Raw genomic sequence first — 24,708 nt, 5'->3', positions numbered from 1 at the left:
AAACCTTCTAATGAGTAAGATTAAAACCTCCTTTGAAAGGCTGAATCCTCAAGCAAAACCGGAGTCTTTGGTGGACTTAAATCTGCTGTGACTGGGTGATGCAAGAAGGTGCAATAGAGAGAGAGAGAGAAGGAGAAAGAGAGAGAAATTGAGAGATTGAGACAGACTGTTATTGACAATAGGGATACACAATAATATCAGCATATCAGTACCCACAGATATTAACTTAAAAAGTTAAGTGCTGGTATCAGAAGATACGAACATTTATGTCTTTCTATAGAGTGAATATATAAACCGTAAATATCTTCAGTATATACCCAGTAATGGGCAAGTTACTGAAAAGTAGTAACTTGTTACAGTTACTACTCTCAAAAAGTTAGTGCATTGGAAAAGTAACTAGTTACTTGAAAAGTAACTCAGGTGTAACTATTTTGTTTCAATGCTGATCAATGTACACATCACATTAATTAACGTTATTGTGACAGTGTGAAAGGAAATAACTCAGATTTCAAATAACATTGTAGCCATTACCCTCATGGTAAAAGTTGTGAAACAATAGAAGATTGTAGACATGTTTCTAAACTTTTATTTGAAGTTGTAAACTGTTTAACAAGAACAAAATAGCTGTACTGCATTGACAGCCCGTAGTTTATAAAACAGTTGGGTTCTTAATGTCTTGCTGCATGGCCCTACCTCTCATCTCATCTGTCTTTGATTAATCATTTCTCTGAAGGCAGCAGACTCTATGGTTGATATCAGGCACATGTCTTCAACAACATACCTTGCTATTAGTCTTTTTTTTTTTTAGATTTATTTATTGAACCTTTATTTTACCAGGCTAGCCTCCTTGTTTAGTGCCTCCTTGGTGATACACTGGTCAGAAGGCAGTGATTTAAAATCAAGCCATGGTTGTTTGGACGGAGTGGCTCCTCTTTGATCTGCCAAGCTAACGTGAGCTGCACCTGGGTTACTGGTGTCTATAGGGTCAGGGTGTCTGGTCCTAGTTGAACCGAAGCATTTTTTTTTTAGCTTTGTATTTAGTCAGGTTACTGTTAGGGATGCACCGATCCACTTTTTTTTCAGTTCTGATCCAATTCCGATAGATATATACCAATAACGATACTGATTCATATATATATATTTTTTTTAACAGTTATTATTGTTGTTGGTATAATGTGTGAGGTTACATGAGGCTGTAGTAAACCACCCAGCTCCTCTTATTAAAAAGCAAACAAAAAAAATACAAAAATGAATTGAATTTAAATGTATTCCAAACAAATTTATTTGAACTACTATTAAAAAATAAATATCAACATATCCAAAAAACAACAACTGAGTATAAGTGATAAACAACAATGCTTACCCTAAATAGCATAACTCAAGTAGGTTAAACTACTACTTTAGCAGTTGGTTAAACTATTTACCTATCATGTTTTTTTAATGAACACGGTCTTGAAATCCCTGTCTATAATGCTCTTTCAAACTGTAATGAACTTCTCACTACTAGAGACTAGCTTCAGTTAATGGCCGCAGCCTTCCTCTCTGACCCTTCACCGGATATACACAATGAGAGGGCTAAGCTGTTAGCGTCTAGTAAGAAGACCACAGTACGACAGTTTTCCAAAGTAGTAAATGTAAATAAAGTGGTATGTGGGCTGTCGAGGGTTAAGCTCACATATGTCTACTCACCCGAAGTGACAAGAGGCCAAATATCAAAGCACGATATTAATCTGCAAAGAGGATTGAAGGCACTAGCGGCGCTAGCTTTCAATGCTAGCCATGCTGTAGGGAGTATCAGGCTAACATCACACCCACTCTTCTTTGTGTTCTCTCATCTTTAGACTAGTTATGACTATTCTAAATATAGATTTACGTTTAATCTACTAGGTGTATACCGCTAAGAACATCCCCAACTAATACTATCTCAGTTACACACAGACTGCTTCATGTTCTATTAATTATGGCCATATCGTGACCGATACCGATATTGGATTGGATCGGTCCCATCCCTAGTTACTGTTCTTGGCAGTGGGAAAAAGTTTCTTTCCTTTTGTTTATGTTTCTTTCCTTTCCTTTTCTCTTTTTGGCCTCTATCTTCAGGAGGGAAAAATAATGCTGATATATCACAGACAGGAAGCTAATGCTCCAGTGCTCAGCCATTTGTGTATTTGAGTTTCTGTGTGTGTTGGGTTGTGTGTCTTTGTAGCAGTGGTCCTCTTTCCCCCCAGGATGCTCCTTACATTGGTGTCATGTCATCTGCTGAACCAGATGTTTTCTCATCTTAATCATCAAGTTGCAGGGTGTAAAAGTAACGAGTGCTCTAAATTTTTAGTAATTGTAACTGTGTTAATGACTAAAAAAAAGACACTTGGTGCTCTTAACAATAAGAACAGTGTGTAGGTATCAGCATGGGCATATCGGATATTGGAAAAAATCCACTTTTGTACATCCCTAACAGAGAGTCTGCAACAAATAGAAAAACAGATAACTGTGATATTAGGGAAAGCGGTTTCAGTTTAAAGTAGTCGAAAAATAAATCTGATGTCTTTACACCGTGCAGGTTTGTCAATAACATGAATTGTTTTTCTCCCCTTGCAGGTGATTACTGTAACCTCCCCCTCTACATGAAGTCAGACCCTTTCTTCCGAAAGCAGTCAGAGCATCATGACCCGTGTCCAGTGGTCCCCCCACGTGAAGCCTCCATTCGTGGCCTGGCCCAGAGGGCGTACCACACCCAGGGCCGTCATGTGACTATGGACTCTGCAAAGCAGCAAGCTCTAACAATGGGCCACTCTGGCCTATCCAACCTCACCTCCTCCGGGGCCTCCTCAGGAGCAACAGGAGGTGTTGGAGCCAGTGGGAGTGGAGGGGCATCTGCTAGCTCTAGCAGCTCCACACTTCCCCAGAGGACTCTCACCATGCCCGGCTCCTCTTCCTCGGTGGCCCAGAGTGCAGCGGCAGCAGCTGCTGCCACAGCTGCAGCTGCCGGGGCTTCATCCTCCTCTGGTGGAGGGGCCGCAGGAGGGACTCCCGGAGGTGCCTCCTCATCCTCCTCCAAGATGGGAGGATCCAGAGACTCTCTCTTGGAGAGCAGCTCCTCGGGCTTAGGCAGACTGCAGAAGCAGAGAGACGGAGGGGCAGGAGCCTACTCCAAGTCGTACACACTGGTGTAGCCTGCCGTCACTGCGGCCTGTCACTGTAACTCTTACCAGAAAGCTGGCCGGTCGAGCCAGCACTTGCCCGGAGCCTCTATGAAAGGTGTGGCGAGGACCATACACATGCACAGCTGACCCGTCAGTGCCTGCTCTGTGCCAGGCTGCAGGGGGACACGACTGTATGAAAGGGTCAGAGGTGGGTCTCCACAGCACAGGGGTTTGCCTTTCTTTCTGCCTGATTGCTTTCTATTACTATTGTGTCATCTTTCTCTAGCTCTTATTTCATCACCCTGGAAATCACTTGCCAAAACATAGATGACCTATCTGTTCACTTCATTATTTCATTTTTTTGACAAGGACACAGTACTTATGCACAAAATGCTTTCCACAGGCACTGTCTGGTTTTCTGGATTGAGACAGTGGTTGAGTGAACCAGGTGGTTTGATTTTTTTAAGGTTTTTAGGTTTTTAAATCTGTTACTTCTCTGATCTCTGATGGAAGGAGAGCTCATATCACAGCATTGTGCCATGGCAGGATGCTTCTACTGTATGCATTAAGCACCAACTGTGGTATTACTCTGACACAGAGAGGTTGCTCCATCAGTGATTCATACATTAGAAGAACTTGAAGAACGGCTTGATAACAGTCTCATGATCTGGGGAATTTGCTGGGGAACAGCATAGTGGTCTTAATTGATGCTTTTATAAAAAGACTCAAAGAAACGGAGATAAAAAAAAAAAAAGTCAAGTGAAAGATGAATCCAAACCTTTTCTCCATCAGGGTTTTTTTTTCATTTATTTTTAAGTTATGGAAATATAATCTCATGTGCACTAAGAAAAAGTTAGAATGGATCCAAGTAACAGAAATCCTGCGTGTGTGTGCGTGTGGGTGTATATGTGTAAATATATATATGTATACATGTGGCAGGCACACACCAACAGTGGACCTTTTTTAAAAAAAAAAAAGAAAAGAAAAATCAATCTGTATGCTGACCTCTCGGGCAGACGTCTGTGTCAAAACTGACCCCCAACTCCAAACCCCCACTGCTCATTTTATACCTGTGAAAGGGGATTTGGGGACAGTATCAATACTTATGCTGATGATGTAACAATATGATCCTAATTTGGTTCCAACATTTTGAACTAGATCTTTTTTCAAGTGTAATTGACAGCAATGCTTAGGAAATGGGAAATACTGAATAGAAAGTAGGGTACAAAGAAGAAATATTTTTCTCTCTCTCTCTCTCTCTCTCAGAACAAAAAGAGAACTTTTTGTGATTCATCATGGCACCACAGTGCTATTTATCTTTTGTTGACAAATTTTATCTGTATCCACTCTTCCCATTCCCTATCTTCCCCACTGTCATGTCTCCTCGTCCCGTCCCCATCATATCCATACAGTGTCACTGTGACCTACTGCTAGCATAGCTGCTAGTTAAAACAACAGACAGACTGAGAGAAGATGTCTAATATGCACAAACAGGCAGAACTGCTACTTGTTGTTCACTGACACCTTGGCAAGAGAGACAAGTTGCATTCATAAAGCAAAGTTAAGGATATGTATAAAGAAAATCATAGTTGTATGAAGTGATCTTGGCTTTATAAACAGACCATGACTTTATAGATGGTAAGATCAAGTGTGGATAGGAGTTGGAGTTGTTTTAGAGTAACAGGGAGGGAATAACGTAGCAGAAAGAAGGAATTTTTGCTCAGACATAAGTGGTCTTCAAAACTAAAAGACATGTTTTCAACCTCACTGGAGTTTCTTTTTAGCTTTATGCACGGTACTGTATCTGTTAACTTCGTTAATTTTTTCCCCCTCATTTTCTCCCAAAGTTTAATCCCATTACAAAGATCGTTCCAAAAAAAGAAGAGTTGCTCCAAATGTTTTGCATAGGCAGAACTTAACATCAGGGCTCTCGCAATAGAAAAAAGATATGATATATGTTTGTTTTCAAAGTATGTACATATATATTTCTATTCAAATATATAGCAAATATATGAATATTGAAAAAAGCAGAGAAATATAAAAGCCGTTCTAATTGAGAATATATATAAAAGATCACAAGACAATCGCTCAGAGTGAAAAACTGCAAGACAGAAGAAAGAAGGAAAGAAGAGGGAGGCTTAAACGGGTAGCACGACCATTGACAGGAGATCTCAGAGAGAAAGTGGTGTGAAAGAAAAAGTGTTGAAGAATGACCCTCTCTTGTGATTAATATGTTCCAGCTGCAACAACAGCAGGTGTCAGCTGAAAGGAAAAAGCACAGTAAAAGTATCGTGTGAGATTGTGTCGCTGGTTAGCTGTGGTCTATGGCTCAGTGCAGAACGTGTGGTGTTGAAAAAGAAACAGTAAAACAAGGAAAGCCTATAGAGTAAGTGAGCCTATTGTAAAATGTTGTATTGTACCTTCCAAAGGTGTGTTCACTATCTCACTGCCATCACCCGATTTTACATAATGAAAAACAGACCGTCAAGTATTTCTGTTTCTTATCTGTGTCGAAGTTCAGTCCTGTTCAAATGTCAGGACTGCAGGCTGATAAACATGTCACACAGTAAGAAATATAACTGCTCATATATGTATTCATGCTCCCTTTATTTAAAAAAAAAAAAACAAAGGAGAGATCCATTTTCTTTCCATTGTTAATGTTTATGATGCCTTTCATTTTGGCCTTTTATGGTTTAAATTGTGCAAATACTTGTTTTAAGAATAAAACAAACAAGGGCCGCCTGTGTGAGGCTTCCTTACTCCAGTTGTATGGATATCAGATGGAGTGATGAATAAACTCCTGACCAACCTGCTTCCCCTGTTCTTCCGTGAAGTTGTTTCTGATGTAAAACACTGATACAACGTCAGTTTGATCAAAGTATGTCTTATTCATAGTGTTAAGGAAAATGTCACACTTTGATACTTTTACTTTATCAAAAGAAATCAACAGAATGTGATGTTTGAACTACATTTTGGCATTTTATTACACTTTATGCTTTCCTTCTCAGTGTCAGGTTAGGCAATCAACCCAAGTTTATATTTATGAAAATGTAACATGATAATAAAAACATTTATATAGACAGATAAAAAGTATTACGAGCTGGAAGTAACAATCTACTCATCTTTGGTCTAGTGAGACTTTTTTTATACACATTTACACACATTTATACACATTTGCATATTAAATAAGATTAATCTGTCCATCCATTACCGTCACAGCTTATCCAGTTCAGGGTCTTGGGGGGCTGGAGCCAATCCCAGCAGTGCGAATTTTCAAAAAGTCTTCAGGTCCTAGTAAATAATCAGATTGCCAAGTATGTGGTATTATCCCATAATTGGTGTGTTTTTTAATTGAATTAAAAGCATGCTTTATTGTTTCTTTTCATACTGTTGTGGTGCAAAGTTGGTTTACAGACTGTAGCTAATGCTAGCAGTGTCGGCACCGCCAGCCTTCGTTCCCCTTTACTGGTTAATGTCCACATTGCTGTTGCCCCCCCCCCGCAACCCTGAACTGCATAAGTGGTGTAGAAAATGGATGGATGGAGTTTGAAAGAGGAAGTGTGACAAGAGATGAAGTTGGGGATTGCATACACCAAATATATGTTTTGTTTTTGTTTTTTTCGAGACCCAGGTAAGAAATTTTAGAATTTTAGAAATTTTAGAGGTGTAAGAAATTGTTTTAAAGGCAAACTGTCCACCATAATCAAAGAAACAGGCAGCAACTCCTCCTCGTGTTTGGAACATCCCGTCACTATTAAACTCTGGTCAATAATCGAAGGTGACTTATTCCTTAAAAAATATACAACATACTTTTCAAACTGACTCATTCTGTGTTCACATGGCTACACACTTCATATGTGATACTACCCCAACCTTTTCCTAATCTGCTCAACTAATCAGATCCCCTCGCTCACTGTCCCCCATGACCACCTATGAAACAGGATTTTTACTCCATAACATAAGATTTGTGTACATAGGAAAGTGTTTTGTATAAATGAGTACTATTTTCGACATCTTCACTAGAAACCAGGGCACAATGTAAACTTTGAACTGAACTTATTGTAACGAATCAGAAGAGGACTTACTGAAAACTATAGAGTTATACAGACACTGCTTTATCTTGATTTATGGACCAGTTGAAACATGTAAGAGTGGACCATGCATAGTTAACAATACTGAATTCTTTTCTTACAGGAAATTTAGTTGCATTGTCTCCTTTTTTATTTTATATTTTTTTAATATATCATTTTGTTTTGCTTCTTTTTTACTTGGTCACAGGTTGCTTGGTTTAGAAATTGCCTTTTTTAATTTTTTTCACTTTATGGGGGAGGACAGCAGCATTGCATGCTCTGAAAATTTTGCTGGTTATAAACGAAAAAGGGAACCGGTGAACTGAACAGTTTAAAATAGGGATCATTGAAAACATTTTAAAAATGCAGAGGTTGTTCCTTAAACTTTTATGGGGAAACGTTGCTTCAATTTGCAAATGCTTGTGTTTAACTCTACATTTTCTTTTCTATGAAAACAAACAAAAACAGAAAAAGAGTACTCAACACCTTGTGCAATAAAGCTATCTTTTTACGAACTGTGATGATGATATCCATTCTTTCACACTACGTTTGAAATTGAAGGACAGTGTTTCAGTTTTTTTTACTGATGCAGCAGCACAGCAAGGACTGCAGGCTGCAAAGTGAAGAAATTTTAACTGACTACAGTATTTCTTTATCCAGGGAGAAATTCAAATTAAAAAAATGCACTGACTAAATAACGGGAATACTGGTTCTGTAGAGATAAATTCTTAGCCCTAATGATGTTTATGAAATATTTTAAGCATTACAAATCAAACTCCCTTTCCCTTCTTGCAATAAGGTTAAGGTAGGAATCAGGGATTGTTATCAGAAAATGAGGGTAAATATGACTAAATTATTGGCATGCAATCCAACCAGAGCCTACAAGGACAGAATGACATGTTAATAATGGAGACATTTAGAGAACCATCTCTTTAAGGTTGAAAAGCTTTTATCACATCAAACTCAGGTAGACCAAATTCAGGTTTCCACTGTAATACCTGCAACAAACAACCAGGATTTGGCATCATTTTGTTTTTCTTATACTGTCGCTAAAATGATCCTTTAAAAATGGGGCCAGTAAATACACCATATCTGAATCCATTTCTTTAGGAGGGAAAAGGGAAAAACAAGACAATGGTAAACAACATTAAAAAAACACTCAGGTAATAATAAGGGTACATTTAAACCATAAACTATACAATAAATTCCCACAAGTGAAACCTAACCCAACTACAATTAATGTAATTTTCCACAAACAGGTGGACCCACTACTCACAGCTAAATCTTTTAGTGACAATATTTTCATAGACTTCTATTACTGTTTTAGCCCAACTAGAGCAGGATGCATTAATTATAGCGTAACATGTTAGTCTGTTTACATGCACAGTAAAGTCAATCTATGGCTATAGCTCTATAAGGAAATCTATCGGGACTAATGTACTTGTCTCTGTAAACATGCACAGGAGAATGGATTGTTGACCAGAACATGTCCACCACTGCTGCAGCAAATGTCGACATGTCCTCATTCAGTTAGTAGCTATGGACTTTCTTCTGTTAGCAGGTAGCTCCCAAATTGTATTTCCAAAAGTGAAGCACCGCAGGGATAAGTGCTGCTGCCTCACAGCAAGAAGGTTCCTGCTTCACTTCCCAGTCAGTGCCTTTGAGTTTGCATGTGTCGGTTCTCCAGTTACTCTGGAATTCCTCCCACCACCAAAGACATGCTCATTAAGTTAACTGATCACTCTAGATTGTCCGTCTCTATATGTCAACCCTGCAATTGACTGGTGACCAGTCCAGGGTGTACCCCAACTCTCATTCAACAGGATAAGCCCTATAGAAAAGTGATGGATGGACAAATAAGCTCAACACCATACCTTTGGTTTATGGTGATGTCAAAAGACGGATGAAAACTCTTTCTTTATATATACAGTGCTTAACAAATGTATTCGACCACTACCCAAAGTAAGGTTTATGCCACAGCTGCCCTAAATTAACAGCATTGGTAATTACCAAAATTATTTTTTATGTTTCTGCAATGGTTAATACACCAATATGTAGAAGCTCTTTAACCGAATTATTTTTAATGCTAAAATATAATTATTATTGTTATCCATTAATTTTTAAATTTACTGATTTACAAAAAAACTAAAAAAATAGTAAAGCACATTAATATTTCTTGATTAATATGTCAGATTATAGTTATTTGCTTGCATTCCTGAACAGAAAAATTAGTTTTAGTGGTTGAATGTTATGCTTGATAAATTTCTGACTTCTCAGAGAAGCCCAGTGAGCCGGCTCAAATTTGGGTGAATTCAGTTTGAAATTCCTCATTCCTGTTAAAAATGGTAAAACGTGGAGAGCTCACTGAAAATGAAAGAGTCAGCATTAAAGCACTTCATGATGCTGGATGGTCTCTGAGACAAATAGGGAAAGACAAAGTGTCCTCACAGTGTGGTAAAGTATGCTTTGGAGTCAATTGCTAAGACTGGTACTTAGAAAATGTGCCAAGGAAGAGCCAGGAAACCAAAATTAACTGAAGCAGATGTCAGACACCTCAAGATTTTAAGTACTAGAGACAGAAGGAGGACCACTGCTGATCTTCAGGCAGAGATGAATGCTTCTAGATGAGAGTCTGAGAAAGTCTCCAGAATGACCATAAGCAGATGACTGATGGAACAAGGCTTAAAGGGAAGAATAGCTGCTAAGAAGCCATTATTGAGGCCCGCAAACATCCAGAAATGCCTCCGATTTGCCAGGGAGCACAAACACTGGACTGTTGATGACTGGAAGGAGGTACTCTGGACGGACGAGTCCAAGTTTGAACTCTCCGGTCAGCATTGTCATGTTTATGTCAGCAGAAAAGCTGGAGAACGTTTTGATGCCAGATGCATTGCACCCACAGTGAAACACGGTGGAGATTCCATTATGGTATGGGGTTCCATTTGTGGACACGGCGTGGGCAAATTAGTGCAAATCCACAATATCATGAACACGAACATGTACCACAACATCTTAGTGCATCATGGAGTCCTTTCTGGACTGAATCTGATTGGTCGTGGGTTCATATACCAACAAACAATGACCCCCAAGCATACTTCACAGCTGTGCAGAGACTATTTGAGCAAGAAAAAGGAATCTGGAGTTCTGGAACTGATGGACTGGCCAAGTCAAAGTCTGGATTTGAATCCTATTGAAGAAATTTGGGATTTAGTAGCTTCAAAGATTGATGGCACAAAAGTTTCATCTAAAGCAAGTCTGTGGGAACAGCTAGAAATTATTTGGAACTCAATAACAAAAGAGACTGTGGACAAGTACATAAAAACAATGCCAGCAAGAATGCAAGCTGTTATCAAGGCCAAAGGAGGCCATACAAAATATTAAGTTTTTGATAATTGTGTGTGAAAAAGGACTATTTAGTTGTTTCAGTTTGTTACTTACCAAATAAATAACAATAACATTTTTAGTTTTAAACAAGTTTTTGAAAGATTTCTAAAATATTTATGTTTTCTTGTTTTTATGACAGGTGGTCTGATAAATTTGTTAAGCACTGTATATGCTTAGGCTTTCTACACCGTTTTTGCTAGAGGAGGACAGTGGATAGAGTCAGAAATAGGTATAAGAGAATGGGGAAGGGGCATGTGGGAAATGGTGCCACAGGCTGGACTTGAACCTGGGCCGCCCGTGTACATGGGGTGTACCTTAAACCACTAGGCCATCTGCGCCCTGAGATAGACCATTTCTGAACAGCGCAGCGGATAACTGCATATTTCACAAGAACCGTTCAAATAGTGATACAAGCATGAAATTTGGTACATGTACTCTTCAAGGTTTACTCTTCTCAAAAATAATGCTGGCCATGCAAAAATCCAAGATGGTGGTCCTTATTCAAGATGGCTGCCTTGCCTGACCACATTTTCAAAATTGTTGCCTAATGATTTTTTTAAAAAATGTTTCTTGATAACCAGCTTCATGAGTTTTGTTTTAATTATTGTCATAACATAAAATTTGATTACAAAGATGGAATCCAAGATGGCCATTATTTTAAAGTATTCATACCTAGGCAAGTACTGAACATATATACATGATTTTTTGGTGTGCACATACATTTCTTGGGTCGTAGAATCCAGTGGAGCTATTTTCACATTTGTACAGAACTGAGGCAATGATGAGAGTTTACAATTACAATAGAGTGAATGTCAGCACACAACCAGGGCACACTGATGACATCGCTGCTGTGTAACTCAGCATGGGGTTCAGTGTCAGCTAGGGGTGCACGGTATGAGACAGTATAAATGATATAACTTTGGCCTGCGGTAGAGATTTGGACTCTACTGACCAACCGCGATAACGCTTGTTGATGACGTCATCTTATCTGTCTCAGTGTGAAAATGACAGAGACCACAGAGCTGGAGAAGCTGGTTTTTAAAAAAACGGTGCTACGTAGAGGTGGGCGGTAAACCGGTATTAATACCATCCCACAGCTGGCAGAGAGAGTGAGTTGTGACACACAGCTCTGGCTGAGTCAAGTCAATGGTACGTTTAGCTCTAGCATTACGTGTAGCCAGATAACTAACTGAATATCAAGGACTCTTGCCGCTGTAACTAGGCACAGTTAGCAGGCAAAAATGTGTTTTTTCCTCTCTTTGTTGGATAAATAACTTTGGAAGACAGGATCAAACAAAGTATACTGTTTGGATAGAGGAGGACAGTGCAAGACTCAGAAACAGGGGCGAGATGGGGGAGAGACATGCAGCTAAGGACCTCAGGCTGGATTTAAACCCCGGCTGACTGTGTACATGGTGCGTGCTTTAATCACTCAACTACTGGTGCACCCGGCAACATTTTAAAATGAAAATATGTGTTTCTTGGCAGACATCCTTAATGCCATTTTGATGCAGCAGTTCAGGTAGCCTTTATGGTTATTAGAACAAGTTTATTAGATTCTCTGACCCAAAAAAGGTAGGATTACACACAAAAATCATTTGTCTATCTCTATTAGTAGCTGAGATATGGTGAAATTTGTCTTTTGACGCCATCTTGATTAAAGTCTAATATGCAACTGCCGCGGACAAATTACTTTCACTTGCCATTTGAGTCCAAAGACCTAGACTTGGACAATAATTGTGTTTTTTTTTTTTTTACACATTACAATGGGTCTCAGTGTGATGTGTTGGCCATCTTGAATAAGGACCACCATCTTGGATTTTTGCGTGGCCAGCATTATTTTTGAGAAGAGTAAACCTTGAAGAGTACATGTACCAGATTTCATGCTTGTATCACCATTTGAATGATTATTTCACTTATCTGCTTCACTAGAATGCCAGGAGCCAATTTTGAAAACAGAAGCATCTTTGGCCTGAAATTTGGTGAGTGGTACTGAGATAAAAAGCCAAATCTGTGTCGTGAGATTTTAGGTACTGGATGTACTGACATGGTACCAGATTTTGATTGCCATCCCTACTAAGGCTGGGCAATTAATCATCATTTATATTAAATTATTCCTGCAATTTTCAAAACACAGAAGGAGCATAATTTCTTTGACCTGAAATGTGTCAAAATAACACTTTGATGCATTTTTTTTGCAACAGAGATGCTATGCTCTACACATCATGCAAAGGTTAAAGGATGAAATTTTTTGAGAATTTATATTTTTTAAATCCTACTTTCCTTATGTTTGTAAGTTGTTCATATTAAAACAAGAGAAGGACATAAAAAATGATCATGCCTTTCAATACAACTCACATTGCATTTGCAATATGAGTCAAAATTAGTTACAGTTGGGTATTTTTTCAAAATCATTCATCCCTGGTTATCATGATGATTGTTACAAGGCTGTAAGTTGCACAAATAAGTAAAACTTAACTTACACTTTTTTTTTTTAATTACTTGCATATCAAATCACAGTCCGCAATTCCCAAATCATTCAGCCCTAATCCCTACATATATCAACATGAGGCACTTTCACTTCTTGTCACAAAATAGTGCCTATCATATTTTTCTATGGAATTTCTCCTTGTCGTCCTTTAACCCCACATAGTCCATCTGCTCAGCATTCCATCCATGCTGTGTACTGCGCTCCTTTCCTAGTCAGTCTTTGGGTTTGGTCAGTCCTGAAGTACCACTCTGCTCCAGTTAAGTAATGTTCCAAGTCTATTTTCAGCAAAGCCTCTGACAGCACGCAGCAGTCTGCACAGAAAAGATTGACCCAAACAGGCTCAGAGCACCTGCTCAGTTGAAAAGAAAAACACCAGGTAGACTGCTGATCATTTATTCCTTCGCTGAATTAAAATTGGATCAAAACACCTGTCCCTTGGCAGTAGTTGCAGGCATTAGATATAACTGTCTATAAAGAATCAGCTTGTCCCTGACAATCTTATTTGCTATGATGGCTCTTACAGAGATTAAAGTCATACTTAGCATCAAAGGCCTAACGGGAGCTTTAAGTACTAAAAGGTTAACTATTAATTTGCAGGTCTTGAGGAATATGAAAATAGTTAGCCTAATTAAAATGATTAATTACGCAATTATAGGAAATATTAGATAATTCATTATGTGGATAAATATACAAAAAAAAAAAACAACTTACTGTAAATTATTACAGTTTACAATTCCATCTTCAATAAGACAAATCACCACAGATTTATTTTGGTTATATTTTATTTCATAAAACTACTTTTCATTACAGACTCTTTATCAATCAAGGCGAAAAAGGCAGAACAAGTTCTGTGATTGGCTGCTGCTTTGTTTCAGGATTTAATGATTTTATAATTTCGTGGTAATTTCATTCTTTTGTTTATAGTCATCTTGCTATTCCGAATTTTTAGTTTAGGTTTATCGCTTATCATTTAAAATACCCTTACAGCATGAAAAGTATTTATCAGTGCATTCTTTTTTTTTTTTTTTTTTAAAGAAGAAGAAGAAAAGATATAGGGAATTTCTGGGGGTACATTTGCAGTTTTGGATGAAACATCCGAGAAAAACAAAATAATATCCCGATTAAACCACTAGAGGGCACTGTGTTGCAATGAAACAAAATACTGGCTCAGAGGCAGCTACTGAAATAGTCATTTAGCTTTTTTAATAGAGAGATCCACATTGTTGACAAAAAATGTAAGTTACAAACTTAAAACACAAATAAATGACTCACAGTCACACCCTCACATTCAGACATACAGCAAATTAACATAGTATGTTTTAAATAAGTATTACAAGTGAGGATTTAAATGTACTCTATCACTTTTATGTTATAGATTATTCTGTACCACTCGCCCAGGACATCTATTAGTGTTAAACACTGCCTGAATGTAGATCTGCAAACATGTGTGTCATCACACAGTTTATCCATCCTGTGGTGAATCTAAATGTCCCACCTGATTGCTACACCACTGCCACGCCCCTCTCTGTCCCTTTACTTCCCATTCTTTTGCTTCTTCTGCTGGAACTTCCTGAAGTGGGTCTGGATTGTGGCGGCGGCCTTCTCCACCTCCACAGGGCTGAGGGGGGGAACAGGGGGCACAGGGCACGTCCCATTGCTGGCGTTGGAGTCTGAGCACAACAGAGAGGCAGAGGCAAAAGCCACAGAGATGTAGTCTGTAGCAACGAGTTCAAGCACATAGTACAAACATTAGGATTCAAGCGGGCTATTTTTCTGATTGAAGGTTTGACAATTCAAATCCAACCTCAAAGTTTTCACTTTTACATGGCAGTTATTAAAGCAGAAAAATAGCCTGCGTTTCTCATGAATTAACAGTGATACTCACTCTTTCTGTACACGCCTATGCTGTTCCTCCTGAGGCCATCAAACTGTGAAAGAAACAGAAGTGCTGTGTTAAAAGACAACCCAACAGGGCACATACTCTCCCCTCCAAAAGTATTGGAAAAGTGAGGCCAATTCCTTTATTTTTGCTGTAGACTGAAAACATTTGGGTTTGGCATCCAACGATGATTGTGAAACAAGGGGTCAACATTTCAGCTTTTATTTCCAGGTGTTTACATCTGGATCTGATACAAAACTTAGAAGACAGCATTATTTGTAATAGAACACCAAATTGTCAGGTTAGCAAAAGTATTGGAACAGAAAGATTTAAAACAGATTAAACTGAATACGATTTAATACTTAGTTACACATCCTTCACTTGCAGTTAACAGCATCAAGCCAAACTGCTTTCCTCTTTTTTTTAATGCTTTTCCAGGCTTTCACCGCAGCTTCTTTCATTTGTTGTTTGTTTTGGGGGTTACTCCCTTCAGTCTTCCCTTTAGCAGCTAAAATGCATACTCTATATGGTTCAAGTCTGGAGATTGACTTGGCCAGTCTAAAACCTTTCACTTCTTGCTCCTGATGAACTCCTTTGTTGTTTTGGCAGTGTGTTTTGGGTCATTATCTTGCTGCATGATGAAGGATCTCCTTATCAGTTTGGTTGCATCTTTCTTTAAACTGACAGACAAAATGTTTCTGTAGACTTTTGAGTTCATTTTGCTGTTGCCATCATGTCTTACACTATCAATGAGGATGGCATGCAAGCCCAAGCCATGACATTACCTCCACTGTGTTTCACAAATGAGCTTGTATGTTTGGGATCATGAACAGATTCTTTCTTTCTACAAACTTTAGGTTTTTTTTTTTATCACTTTGGTAAAGGTTCATCTTTGTCTTATCAGTCCATAAAACTTTGTCCCAGAATGTTTGAGGCCTGGCCTTCCTGTTTTCTTGCTAATGAGTGGTTTGCATCTTCTAGTGTAGCCTCTGTATTTTTGTTCATGAAGTCTTCTGTGAACAGTAGATGGTGATACCTTCACTCCTGCCCTCTGGAGGTTGTTGCTGATGTCACTAACAGTTGTTTTAGGGTCTTTCTTTACAGCTCTTAAAATATTTCTGTCGTCAACGGCTGATGTTTTCCTTGCCCTACCCGTCTGACGTCTGTTACTGAGTACTAAGGCTGTTGGAACACATTTCATGGTTCGAATATAATCTAAATATTTAAAAACTCATTAATATTTGAAAGCTGAAGTTACCATTCGAAACGTGTTTTTTTTATATATTTGTGCTGTTTATAATTGTTCTCGAGACTCTCCTGTCTCTCCTTGGCCTCTACTTCCCCCATATGTAGGTGTAAGAACCAAATGTTCCATCACATGACACGTGACATGATGAACAATAAAGTCTTCACACCAAATAAAGAGGCACCAATGGCCACCATTGGGGATGTTTAGGGATGTTCATAATGGTCATTATATACGTAGACGCCTCATTGACTGTTTTGTCCGCTGCCGCTATACGTCAACGTGTCCGCCATATTACCAGAGGCAAGACTGTTCCATAAGCAAATGCAAGTACAGGGGGTGAAGGGTTTTGTTATTCCTTGAAATGTTATTCCACACGATCTTGTCAGCCCTAAGCTGCACAGGAGTGAGGCATCTTGCCCAGGAATGCCTCTGGCACAGTGGCAGCGGTGACATATGGCCCACTGGCCAATGCGGTGTCTACATTATGCCTATGATGTTTATCGCCAAGGTGGTGCACATGTTAGCGGTGATTTGGCAAGTGAGGCTTCGCTGCATCAACAGATGCTGATGTACGAGAGTAAAACCACGATGCCCACCGACAGTAACCCCCTGTCGTGGTGAAAAACATTCCAGTCCAGGTATCCCCCTGTCCCAGCTAGCACACCGTTGCCTGTGCATCCCAGGCTCCTCCATCAGGGCAGAGAGAGTTTTCCCCATGGCTACGACGATAGTGAACAAAAAACGCTCTGATCTTGATTCAGAAGACGTGGATCACCTCGTGTTTTTAGGTATAAACATGTAGGAACAAGATAGTATCAACATTTTTTAAATGTTTTGTTCATGTTAAACATGATGTTATCACCACCATAAGCGGTGCAATTTAATGTATTTTGTTTGACATTTAATTTCTAACCTGTTTTTTCATTTTAAAGTTGTGTGCTAGTACTGAAAATACCTGTGAAATGGCTCTAAATGGTGCAGGTGGCTGTGTTTGCACTAAAAAGTACAAAAAAAATTAACATTAACTACTTTTGCTTTTAGCTCTTTATTTCTTCAACGTTTTACATACATATTAAAAAATGTGCATAAATATTTGAATATAATTTGAAATCTGTAAAAAAAAATAATAAATGAAATTCGAATAGGAAAACAGATAAAAATTAGCAGCCCTACTGAGTACACCAGTACTTTCTTTCTTCTTCAGGACATTCATAATGGTTGTACTGGCTATGGCCAAAGTTTGTGCCATGGTTCTGATTGATTTTCCATATTCTTTTAGCTTCACAAGCGCTTGTTTTTCACCCATAGACAGCTCTGTGGTTTTCATGTTGTTTACACCTGTAACTATAAATGCAGTCTGCACAGGGTTAACCCAAATCTGAAACTGAGCGTAGACATTCAGCACTATTTATTGTGTGAATAATCAATGTAATAGGACACACCTGGGCAACAAAACACACCTGTCAGTCACATGCTCCAGCACTTTTGCTCACATGAAAAATGGGTGGGTTCAAACAAAAGGTGCTACTAAGTTGTGTATCAGATCCAGATGTGAATACCTGGAAATAAAGGCTGAAATGTTGATCTATTGTCTCATATTCATCTTTTGATGTCAAACCCAAATGTTTTTAGTCTACAGCAAAAATAAAGGAATTGGGCCCACCGTTCCAATCCTTTTGGAGGGGAGTGTACATTTGTGTCTACGTGCCCTATGTACCGAGGCTGTACATAGGGAACTGTCTTATCTACAATAAAAAGATAAAGTCCAACATGAATATAAAAATGACCTTACTGATGCACAGATGTCTTAAAAGGAAGAGTCAGATGTTATGTGGTGCACAAGAAGCACTGATACAAGTGAGCTATGCAGATTATCATTGTTGCATCTTATCTGGTACTAGTCAGACACATTGTTTTCATACCACCTAAATCAGACAGTCACACGTGCTTTTATCTTCAGCTCATCTTTACATTGTGTCCTGCGTGATGGACTGCACCTGAGAGAGTGTCCTTTCTTAAGAGAGAGGAATGACCTCCAGCATAAATCCCCATGATTAGGATTAGAGCTCAAACACAGCAGCGTCTGTGAAGCAACAGGGCGGGGACTGGACCGGTTTAGCCTGCTTACTAGTCTGTTTGGCTGTGAGCCTGCTGTGTGTTCACGCCCATACATACACATATGGGCTGCATGACCTCACTTGTAAGGTCATCTCTCTCTTCGCCAGTGGCATTGAGGTGACAGTTATGTTTCTTTACATCTGTGTTGTTTTCCTTATCCCCCCTACTTATTCTTCTAAGTTTTCACCTTCTCACCTCAGCACGTTGTGTACCACAAGAGTTCCTTTTTACTGCTCATCTGTGCTAAACATCCTGGTCAGAAGGAAAAGCCATCTTTTACTAAAAACAGAAAACAGCCATCTTAACTGTTTTTTTATATGTTGACTATCTTCAGATTGACCTTTCATGTACGTTTTGATTTCAAGAATCTATCATGAGGCCTAAAAATGTTAACTGCATTAAAGCTGTGGAAAATATCTTTCTTCACTGAGTGCCATTATTCAAGCCTGATGCAAATCTTGACTGATTTATATTATCAGCTGTCTGCTGCTGGTTAAGTCTGCCTTGCAGACCATCTTCCCCTTTCTTGAATTCCTCCTCCGAGACACTACAAGGAAACATGGAACATGTGACCAGGCTTACACACGCACATGCTGAGTCAAGCTTGACGTCTGAACTTTCCACATGATCTCGATTGCTCTCTCTCTCTCTCTCTCTCTCTCTCTCTCTCTCTCTCTCTCAGAACACCACTAGTGGAGCCTCTCACAGTCCTTATGAGGGAACTAAGAAGGCCAGCATGATATAAGAAAAACTTGCAGTGTGTAAAAATAGGGCTGTCAGCATTATGCATCAATCATGATTGATTTGGATTAATAATTAGTGCATTAGTGTATTTCTATTGTGATGAATTGTATGCTTTATTTCAGCACTCTTTAGTTAAGCCACTGCAGCGTCTCCCTGCAGCCACAGTGACATAAAATCAGTCCACCACTGCTCCTTCATGTCTCATTTCACTTTAAAGTTCACAGACAGCTCAGCGGTTGGGTTATTTCATAATATTCAATCTACTCAATATATCTTACCCATCTTTTTTTCAAAATAAAAGCTGGTTTGTATCCAAACAGAAAGCCAGTTACCTTTAGTTTAAGTCCACACAAAAATCCAAAATGAGAGAAAAAACGTTTTTAAATACACAAAAGTGGATTTTTTAAAATTCTGATTAACTGCAATAATTCTGAAATTAATTACAATTAAAAATGTTATCATTTGACAGCCTTTGTGAAAATGGTGTTGAACATTATGATAATAATATAAAGTTTGAGAAGATTTTTTAATGTATACTGGCTTTAATTCATAGTTTATTTAAGGACTGGGCAATAGGACCTAAAATTAAAATCTGAGATTTTTTCAAACTGAAGTCCTTTTTACAATTTTGTTACATTTTCTTATGTGCCTAAAAAAGCCCACAAAGGAAAAAAAGACACAATTTAATGCAAGTTTTGCTTATATTCTGTTAATAAAATGTTTTGAAATAACTGATTCTCCTTTTGTGGGTTAAAATGTGAACTGTGAAATAGTCTTTAAATGATTACTTTACACTTTCAGGAGAGTATTTAGTATTTTTATTTACTTTTCTTATTATAATTTAAATGTATTTAACAGGAAAACTTGATTTAGATGAAGAATCTCATCTACAAGTGTTCTGGCCAAGTATCCAGTGTTTTGATATTAAGTATTTAGTATTGGGAATACCAGTCAGTCAATCAATCTTTGTACAGTGCCAAATCATAACTGAAGTTATCTTGAGACACTTTACAAAGAGAGGCCGTACTCTCTGTTGTGGAGTAACATGAGGAATAATTTTAATCCATCATATAACATAAGAACACTTAGTACTTTGTACTAAGTACAAAGTTGAACTTTTTTGTTGATATAAACCGTTTCTCCATTAAAAAAAAGAAAAAAAAAAATCAGAGCCATTCAATAAATAAGCTAGGATAAGAATAATCACATCAGAAAAAGGCAATATTACCCTCTTTATAAAATGTAGGATTACTTAATTTGTTAATTGGGCTTCATTCTGAAACCTATTTTGTCCACAAATGGAGTGATGCCTGCAAGCTAGTTCAAGCTGACAATTTCACACCTGACGTGTGTCATAATCAAATCACCTGACAAACAGCCACCTAATTCAGCTGTCTATTTAAGCTGCAAGACTTCCGCTATCTTCTTCTGCTCTACCACTGCCAGCTTTGCCTTGAATCAGTACTATGTCATGCTTTAAACCCACCTCCATCCCAGCATCCCCCTGTAGGCTCCAATGCTGATTAAAGATTTTCTTTCATCACTTCTCAATTTCTGTAAGATAAATCTGCAAAGAGTGATGAGGTTGGAGCTTGACGTTAAACACTAACATGTTATGCTGCTGTAATGAATGTTTGAACAATTGCAAATGTGAGTGAACTGACTGATATAGCTTCAGTGCACTAATCATCTAAATGTTTTTCATTCAGATCAGTCCATCCTATGCTTAACCCAGGAAAGTCCATAGGGAGCAATGGAGAAGGTTTGAAAGATAATCTAGGTTTTTCTGGTTTCTCTCTAGCTCTGCTCTTGCAGCAGGTTTCTCCTGAATCCTATTTCCATCACTAAATTAGCCCCAATTAGTCTGATAGCAGCTGATAGCTTACATGTAGCTAGCTGCCTCATGTGACTGCATCAACATGGAGTGGAAATTATAAACAGACTGCCATCTAATGTATAAAATAAATATATAAAATATACATGTAAAGAGAGAAAACCTGTGTTTTATTCTATCATTGATGCTCAGATTACAACTATGGAAGTTACAGTCCAGCCGAGGAGATAATTAAGCCGAATGAATGCAGCAGCTGTCTTCAATCCTGAGATCAGCAATAGTGATAAACAGGCTCTCTCATAACTGACCTCTTCTGCTTTGCTGCTCCTGCGGCTGTGTGACACAGAGTGAACCTGCCAAGGCAAAGGCTGGGACACCAAGTAAGGCAAAGGGTCCTGTTGCCGTGCAAACCGCGTGCCTATCTGTAAGACAAAGGATGGTGAGGTGAGAGATGTACATGTCTGGGTGAGTATGAAACAGAAGTAATGTCCTCACCCAGCTGTGAGTGTGAAGGCCTTTTTCTGTGAACTTTGCAGGTTTACTAAAAAAAGTATGGGACCATTATCAGACAATTTAAGGAAACACATGTATAAGAACCTTGATGTATTACATAATGAGAACAGAGGCAGAGATGAATGCAGCTTATTAGAATCAAAACCACATTGATTGCAGCTGGATGCTATCAATATAAGCCTCTTTTAAAACCCCCCTAGTCATATTTTGGTGAATATACTGTAAAGCTGATTAAAATTCAACACAACAATGTTTGGATTTTTAAAGGAAGAAACCCCACTATTTTCACACCATTTATACAGGGTATTAATGAAAGTTTAAGTCAGCTGGATTTCTGCTCCTATTGCTTTTAACATAATGATCATCTTACCGATTCTACGACTCTGACCATCACGTACATAGCTGTAAGCATGGTGATCAACATCTTGACCACTCTTCCTTTTGTTTCTCTGTTGTTCCTTAAAAGTTCTTCTTAGTTTTGATTGTCTTCTTCAGTCCTGCTGCAGGAAAGGTCCACACAGGTGTAATCAGGAGGGTGACGGACAGACGCCAAAGGGGAGGACAATCAAACACACAGGCTTGAGTTCCACTCACATAGGTTTCTCAGGTATAAACAAACAGGCACATACGCATGCCCACATGCAACCACAAACCTTATTTCTACAGTCTGTGACACACGAGTGGAAGACTGCTAAAGAGCTTTGCAGGACAGAAATAGAGATGCGATAATCTTTTTCTCACACACAAGACTTATCCTTCAGGTGAGTGCCCACCTCTGCAGCAGCCAGGAGGATCAGCTTTTATTCACACACTAGGATTCTCAGAAAAAGAGCTAATTTATATAACTATTTTTCTTTCCAGGTCAAATGTCTATCATGCTGATTATAGGTTGTTGTGTCAAACTTCAGAGACCCAGAAGTCTCAAGGAAGTGAGCAGAGGTGTCTCTTATTTACTATGCAGGATCGGCCTGAATTTTGAAGCCCCAGGCAAAAACCAATATGAGTCAATGAAGAGAGACTTAAATGAGGATAATGTGGCCATATGTATATTTACAAGTCAAATGATAAAATAACCAAGATGTGTGGGGATAAAAGTGTGCATAAACTTCTCAAAATATGCACACTATTAGTGCAATATTCATTCTTCTGCCACAAATCATAGTTTTACCCATTGTTACAACAAGTCTACAGGGATCTACATATTTATAATTCATTTGATATAAGAACAGATGAGGGACTTAAACATTGCTGTTAGGGCCAAAGGTCCTCCCAAGGGACTTTTTGTGGATAATCAGAATCTATTTTGATGCTTTACTATTCACTCTCAGTCTCTTATTTAAGTTCAAAATACACATTCTGATCAATAAGTGTAATCTTGCACATGTAGTGCCCATAAAAAGTACCCTTACCCTTTTAACCATTTTATAAATCAATCATGGTCGATATAATTTGGCTTTTTAGACAAAAAAAAAAAAAAAAAAATCTATAATGTCAAAGTGAAAACAGATTTCTACAAAGTAATATCAATTTAAAAAAAAAAGTAATTTAAAATAAGTGCAAAAAAATGTATCCCCTTTGATGCAGCATTTAGTAGATGCATCTTTAACTGCAATCACAGCACTGAGTCTGTGTGGCTACTCCTCACTCAGGCTTGCACATCTCAGTTTTACTCCATTCTTCTTTGCAAAACAGCTCAAGCTCTGAGGCATCAGGCATGAACAATTCCAGCCACAAATTCTCTATTGGATTGCAGTCTGAGCTTTGACTCTGCCTCTCCAGAACATTTACCTTGTCTTTTATCAATTTCTGTTTAGCTTTCGCTATATGCTTGGTGTCATTGTCTTGCTGGATAATAAATCTAGAAGCATCCCCACAGCATGATGCTGCCACCACCGTGCTTCAAAGTGGGGATGGTGTGTTTATGGTGATGTGCAGTGAGGCCTTCTATACAGAGCTGCATGCCTTTCTAAATAACGTCCAGTCAATTTAATTTACCACAGGTGGACACCAATCAAGGTGAAGAACATCTCATTAACCCCTAAAAGCCTGATATCTCAAATAAAAGCCAGAAAATTCTCCTTTTCTGGAACTGAAATGTTCATTTAACTCTACTGAAATTTAAATAAAGAAAAATTACCAAAAAATGTAACATATTATTTTTTGTGTCATATTTGATACAATAGGCATTTTTGGCAACTGATAATCCACTGGAGGGCATTTTTATCATTTATCTGATTGTATTCAAACAGTTGTCAAGTAATTTATTGATCATGTTAATTTGATAGAGATCTCATAAAGGTGTGTATCAAATATGATACATAGGCTTTAAGGGGTTAACCAGCAAGAGAAATGGAAAGTACCTGAGCTAAATTTAAAGTATTGTTGCAAAGAGTCTGATTACGTATGTTGATGTGATATTTCAGTAACCTTATACGCCCGTTTCCGCCTTTCTCACTGGGTCGGGTTAGAAAGTGACAGCACCAATCAGCGTTGGAGTCGTGACGTAAGCAAGCAGCAACAAGAGGCCGGGGCAATAATGGCAGAAGACATTAGCGTGAATGCTGCTAAAGCGCCAGTTTTATCAGAACTTGACAAAAATTCTTTGTTAAAAGAATAAAGAACAGCAGTGAGTTGTTTTCTTTTCAAAAATGACAGAAGTCGTGTACTGACATGTCTACAGTCACCATGGTTCACGTTATGCAGCTCTGATGGAGTTTAATCAGCTCACGGTCAGCTGTGTCACGTGTTTTGTTGCTCCTATTGGCCCATAAAGATGTGACAGACAGAAAGTTCATCCAATCACCCTCTGAGTTTTTTTCAAAGGCTCTTCCCTTTCCCAAATGCCGTTTATGAGTGTAAATTTGCAAAAAATTCTAATATTCTGTTTATACTTGTCATGACAGGACATAGTGCAGATTATGTCACAGCTCCAGGATAGTAGTTTTATTTTATTCCCTCATGTGTGGTCTTGTTTCCTTTTTTATTTTGGTGACTTACCTTTTGTCTCTCTGTTTTAGGTCTGTTTCCTGCCCTTCCCCTGTGTGTGAGTTTCCCGCCTCTGTGATCACCCACTGTGTTTCACCTGTGTCTCATTGTCTTCCCCCTCCCTAGTGTATTTACTCTCCCTAGTCCCTTCCTCATGTGCCAGTTCGTCTTCAATCTTGTGTTAAGAGTACCAGCCTTTATCTTCGTGTTTCCTAGTTTCGTATTAGATCTAGTTATCAGCCGTTTTGGATACCTCTGCCTGATCCTGATTGGTTACTGTGTACTGACCTCTGCTCTT

The 24,708-nt window shown here is 38.5% G+C and overlaps 2 protein-coding genes across 5 annotated transcripts in view; one reads left to right on the top strand and one right to left on the bottom strand.

Moving 5' to 3' along the window:
- Nucleotides 1–3,921, top strand: part of LOC121522257 (Down syndrome cell adhesion molecule-like protein 1 homolog) — a 173,559-nt gene extending 169,638 nt beyond the window's left edge. Inside the window, exon 35 of the mRNA XM_041806429.1 lies at nt 2,599–3,921. Within this exon, the coding sequence (XP_041662363.1) occupies nt 2,599–3,173 (575 nt within the window). The 3' untranslated portion in view covers nt 3,174–3,921. The remainder of the gene's footprint in view (nt 1–2,598) is intronic.
- Nucleotides 3,922–13,905: 9,984 nt separating this feature from the next.
- LOC121525561 lies at nt 13,906–24,503 on the bottom strand. 4 transcript variants are annotated; one of them, XM_041811610.1, is made up of 5 exons: nt 24,423–24,477; nt 21,796–21,925; nt 21,221–21,334; nt 14,974–15,016; nt 13,906–14,803 (listed from the first exon to the last, which is right to left on the bottom strand). In XM_041811610.1, the coding sequence occupies exons 2-5, from the start codon at nt 21,847–21,849 to the stop codon at nt 14,622–14,624; spliced, it is 393 nt and encodes a 130-aa protein (XP_041667544.1). In that variant the 5' UTR covers nt 21,850–21,925; nt 24,423–24,477; the 3' UTR covers nt 13,906–14,621. The 4 variants fall into 4 exon arrangements, 3 of the variants coding, with proteins under 3 accessions (XP_041667544.1, XP_041667553.1, XP_041667560.1); XM_041811619.1 differs by having other exon boundaries at nt 21,796–21,922; nt 24,423–24,467; XM_041811626.1 differs by having other exon boundaries at nt 13,906–14,758; nt 21,796–21,922; nt 24,423–24,467.
- Between the last annotated feature and the right edge of the window lie 205 nt (nt 24,504–24,708).

This window comes from Cheilinus undulatus, linkage group 2 (genome assembly GCF_018320785.1).
Source record: "Cheilinus undulatus linkage group 2, ASM1832078v1, whole genome shotgun sequence".
Lineage (NCBI taxonomy): Eukaryota > Metazoa > Chordata > Actinopteri > Labriformes > Labridae > Cheilinus > Cheilinus undulatus.
This window is presented reverse-complemented; position numbering and strand designations above follow the sequence as displayed.

Excerpts from the sequence above, each read along its gene's own strand:
- LOC121525561 (XM_041811610.1), bottom strand. The coding sequence starts at position 21,849 with ATGTTGATCACCATGCTTACAGCTATGTACGTGATGGTCAGAGTCGTA. Across the intron at positions 15,017-21,220 it reads GGAGCAGCAAAGCAGAAGAG|TTTGATGGCCTCAGGAGGAA; the intron begins GTCAGTTATGAG and ends TTTCTTTCACAG. Across the intron at positions 14,804-14,973 it reads CATAGGCGTGTACAGAAAGA|ACTACATCTCTGTGGCTTTT; the intron begins GTGAGTATCACT and ends TCGTTGCTACAG.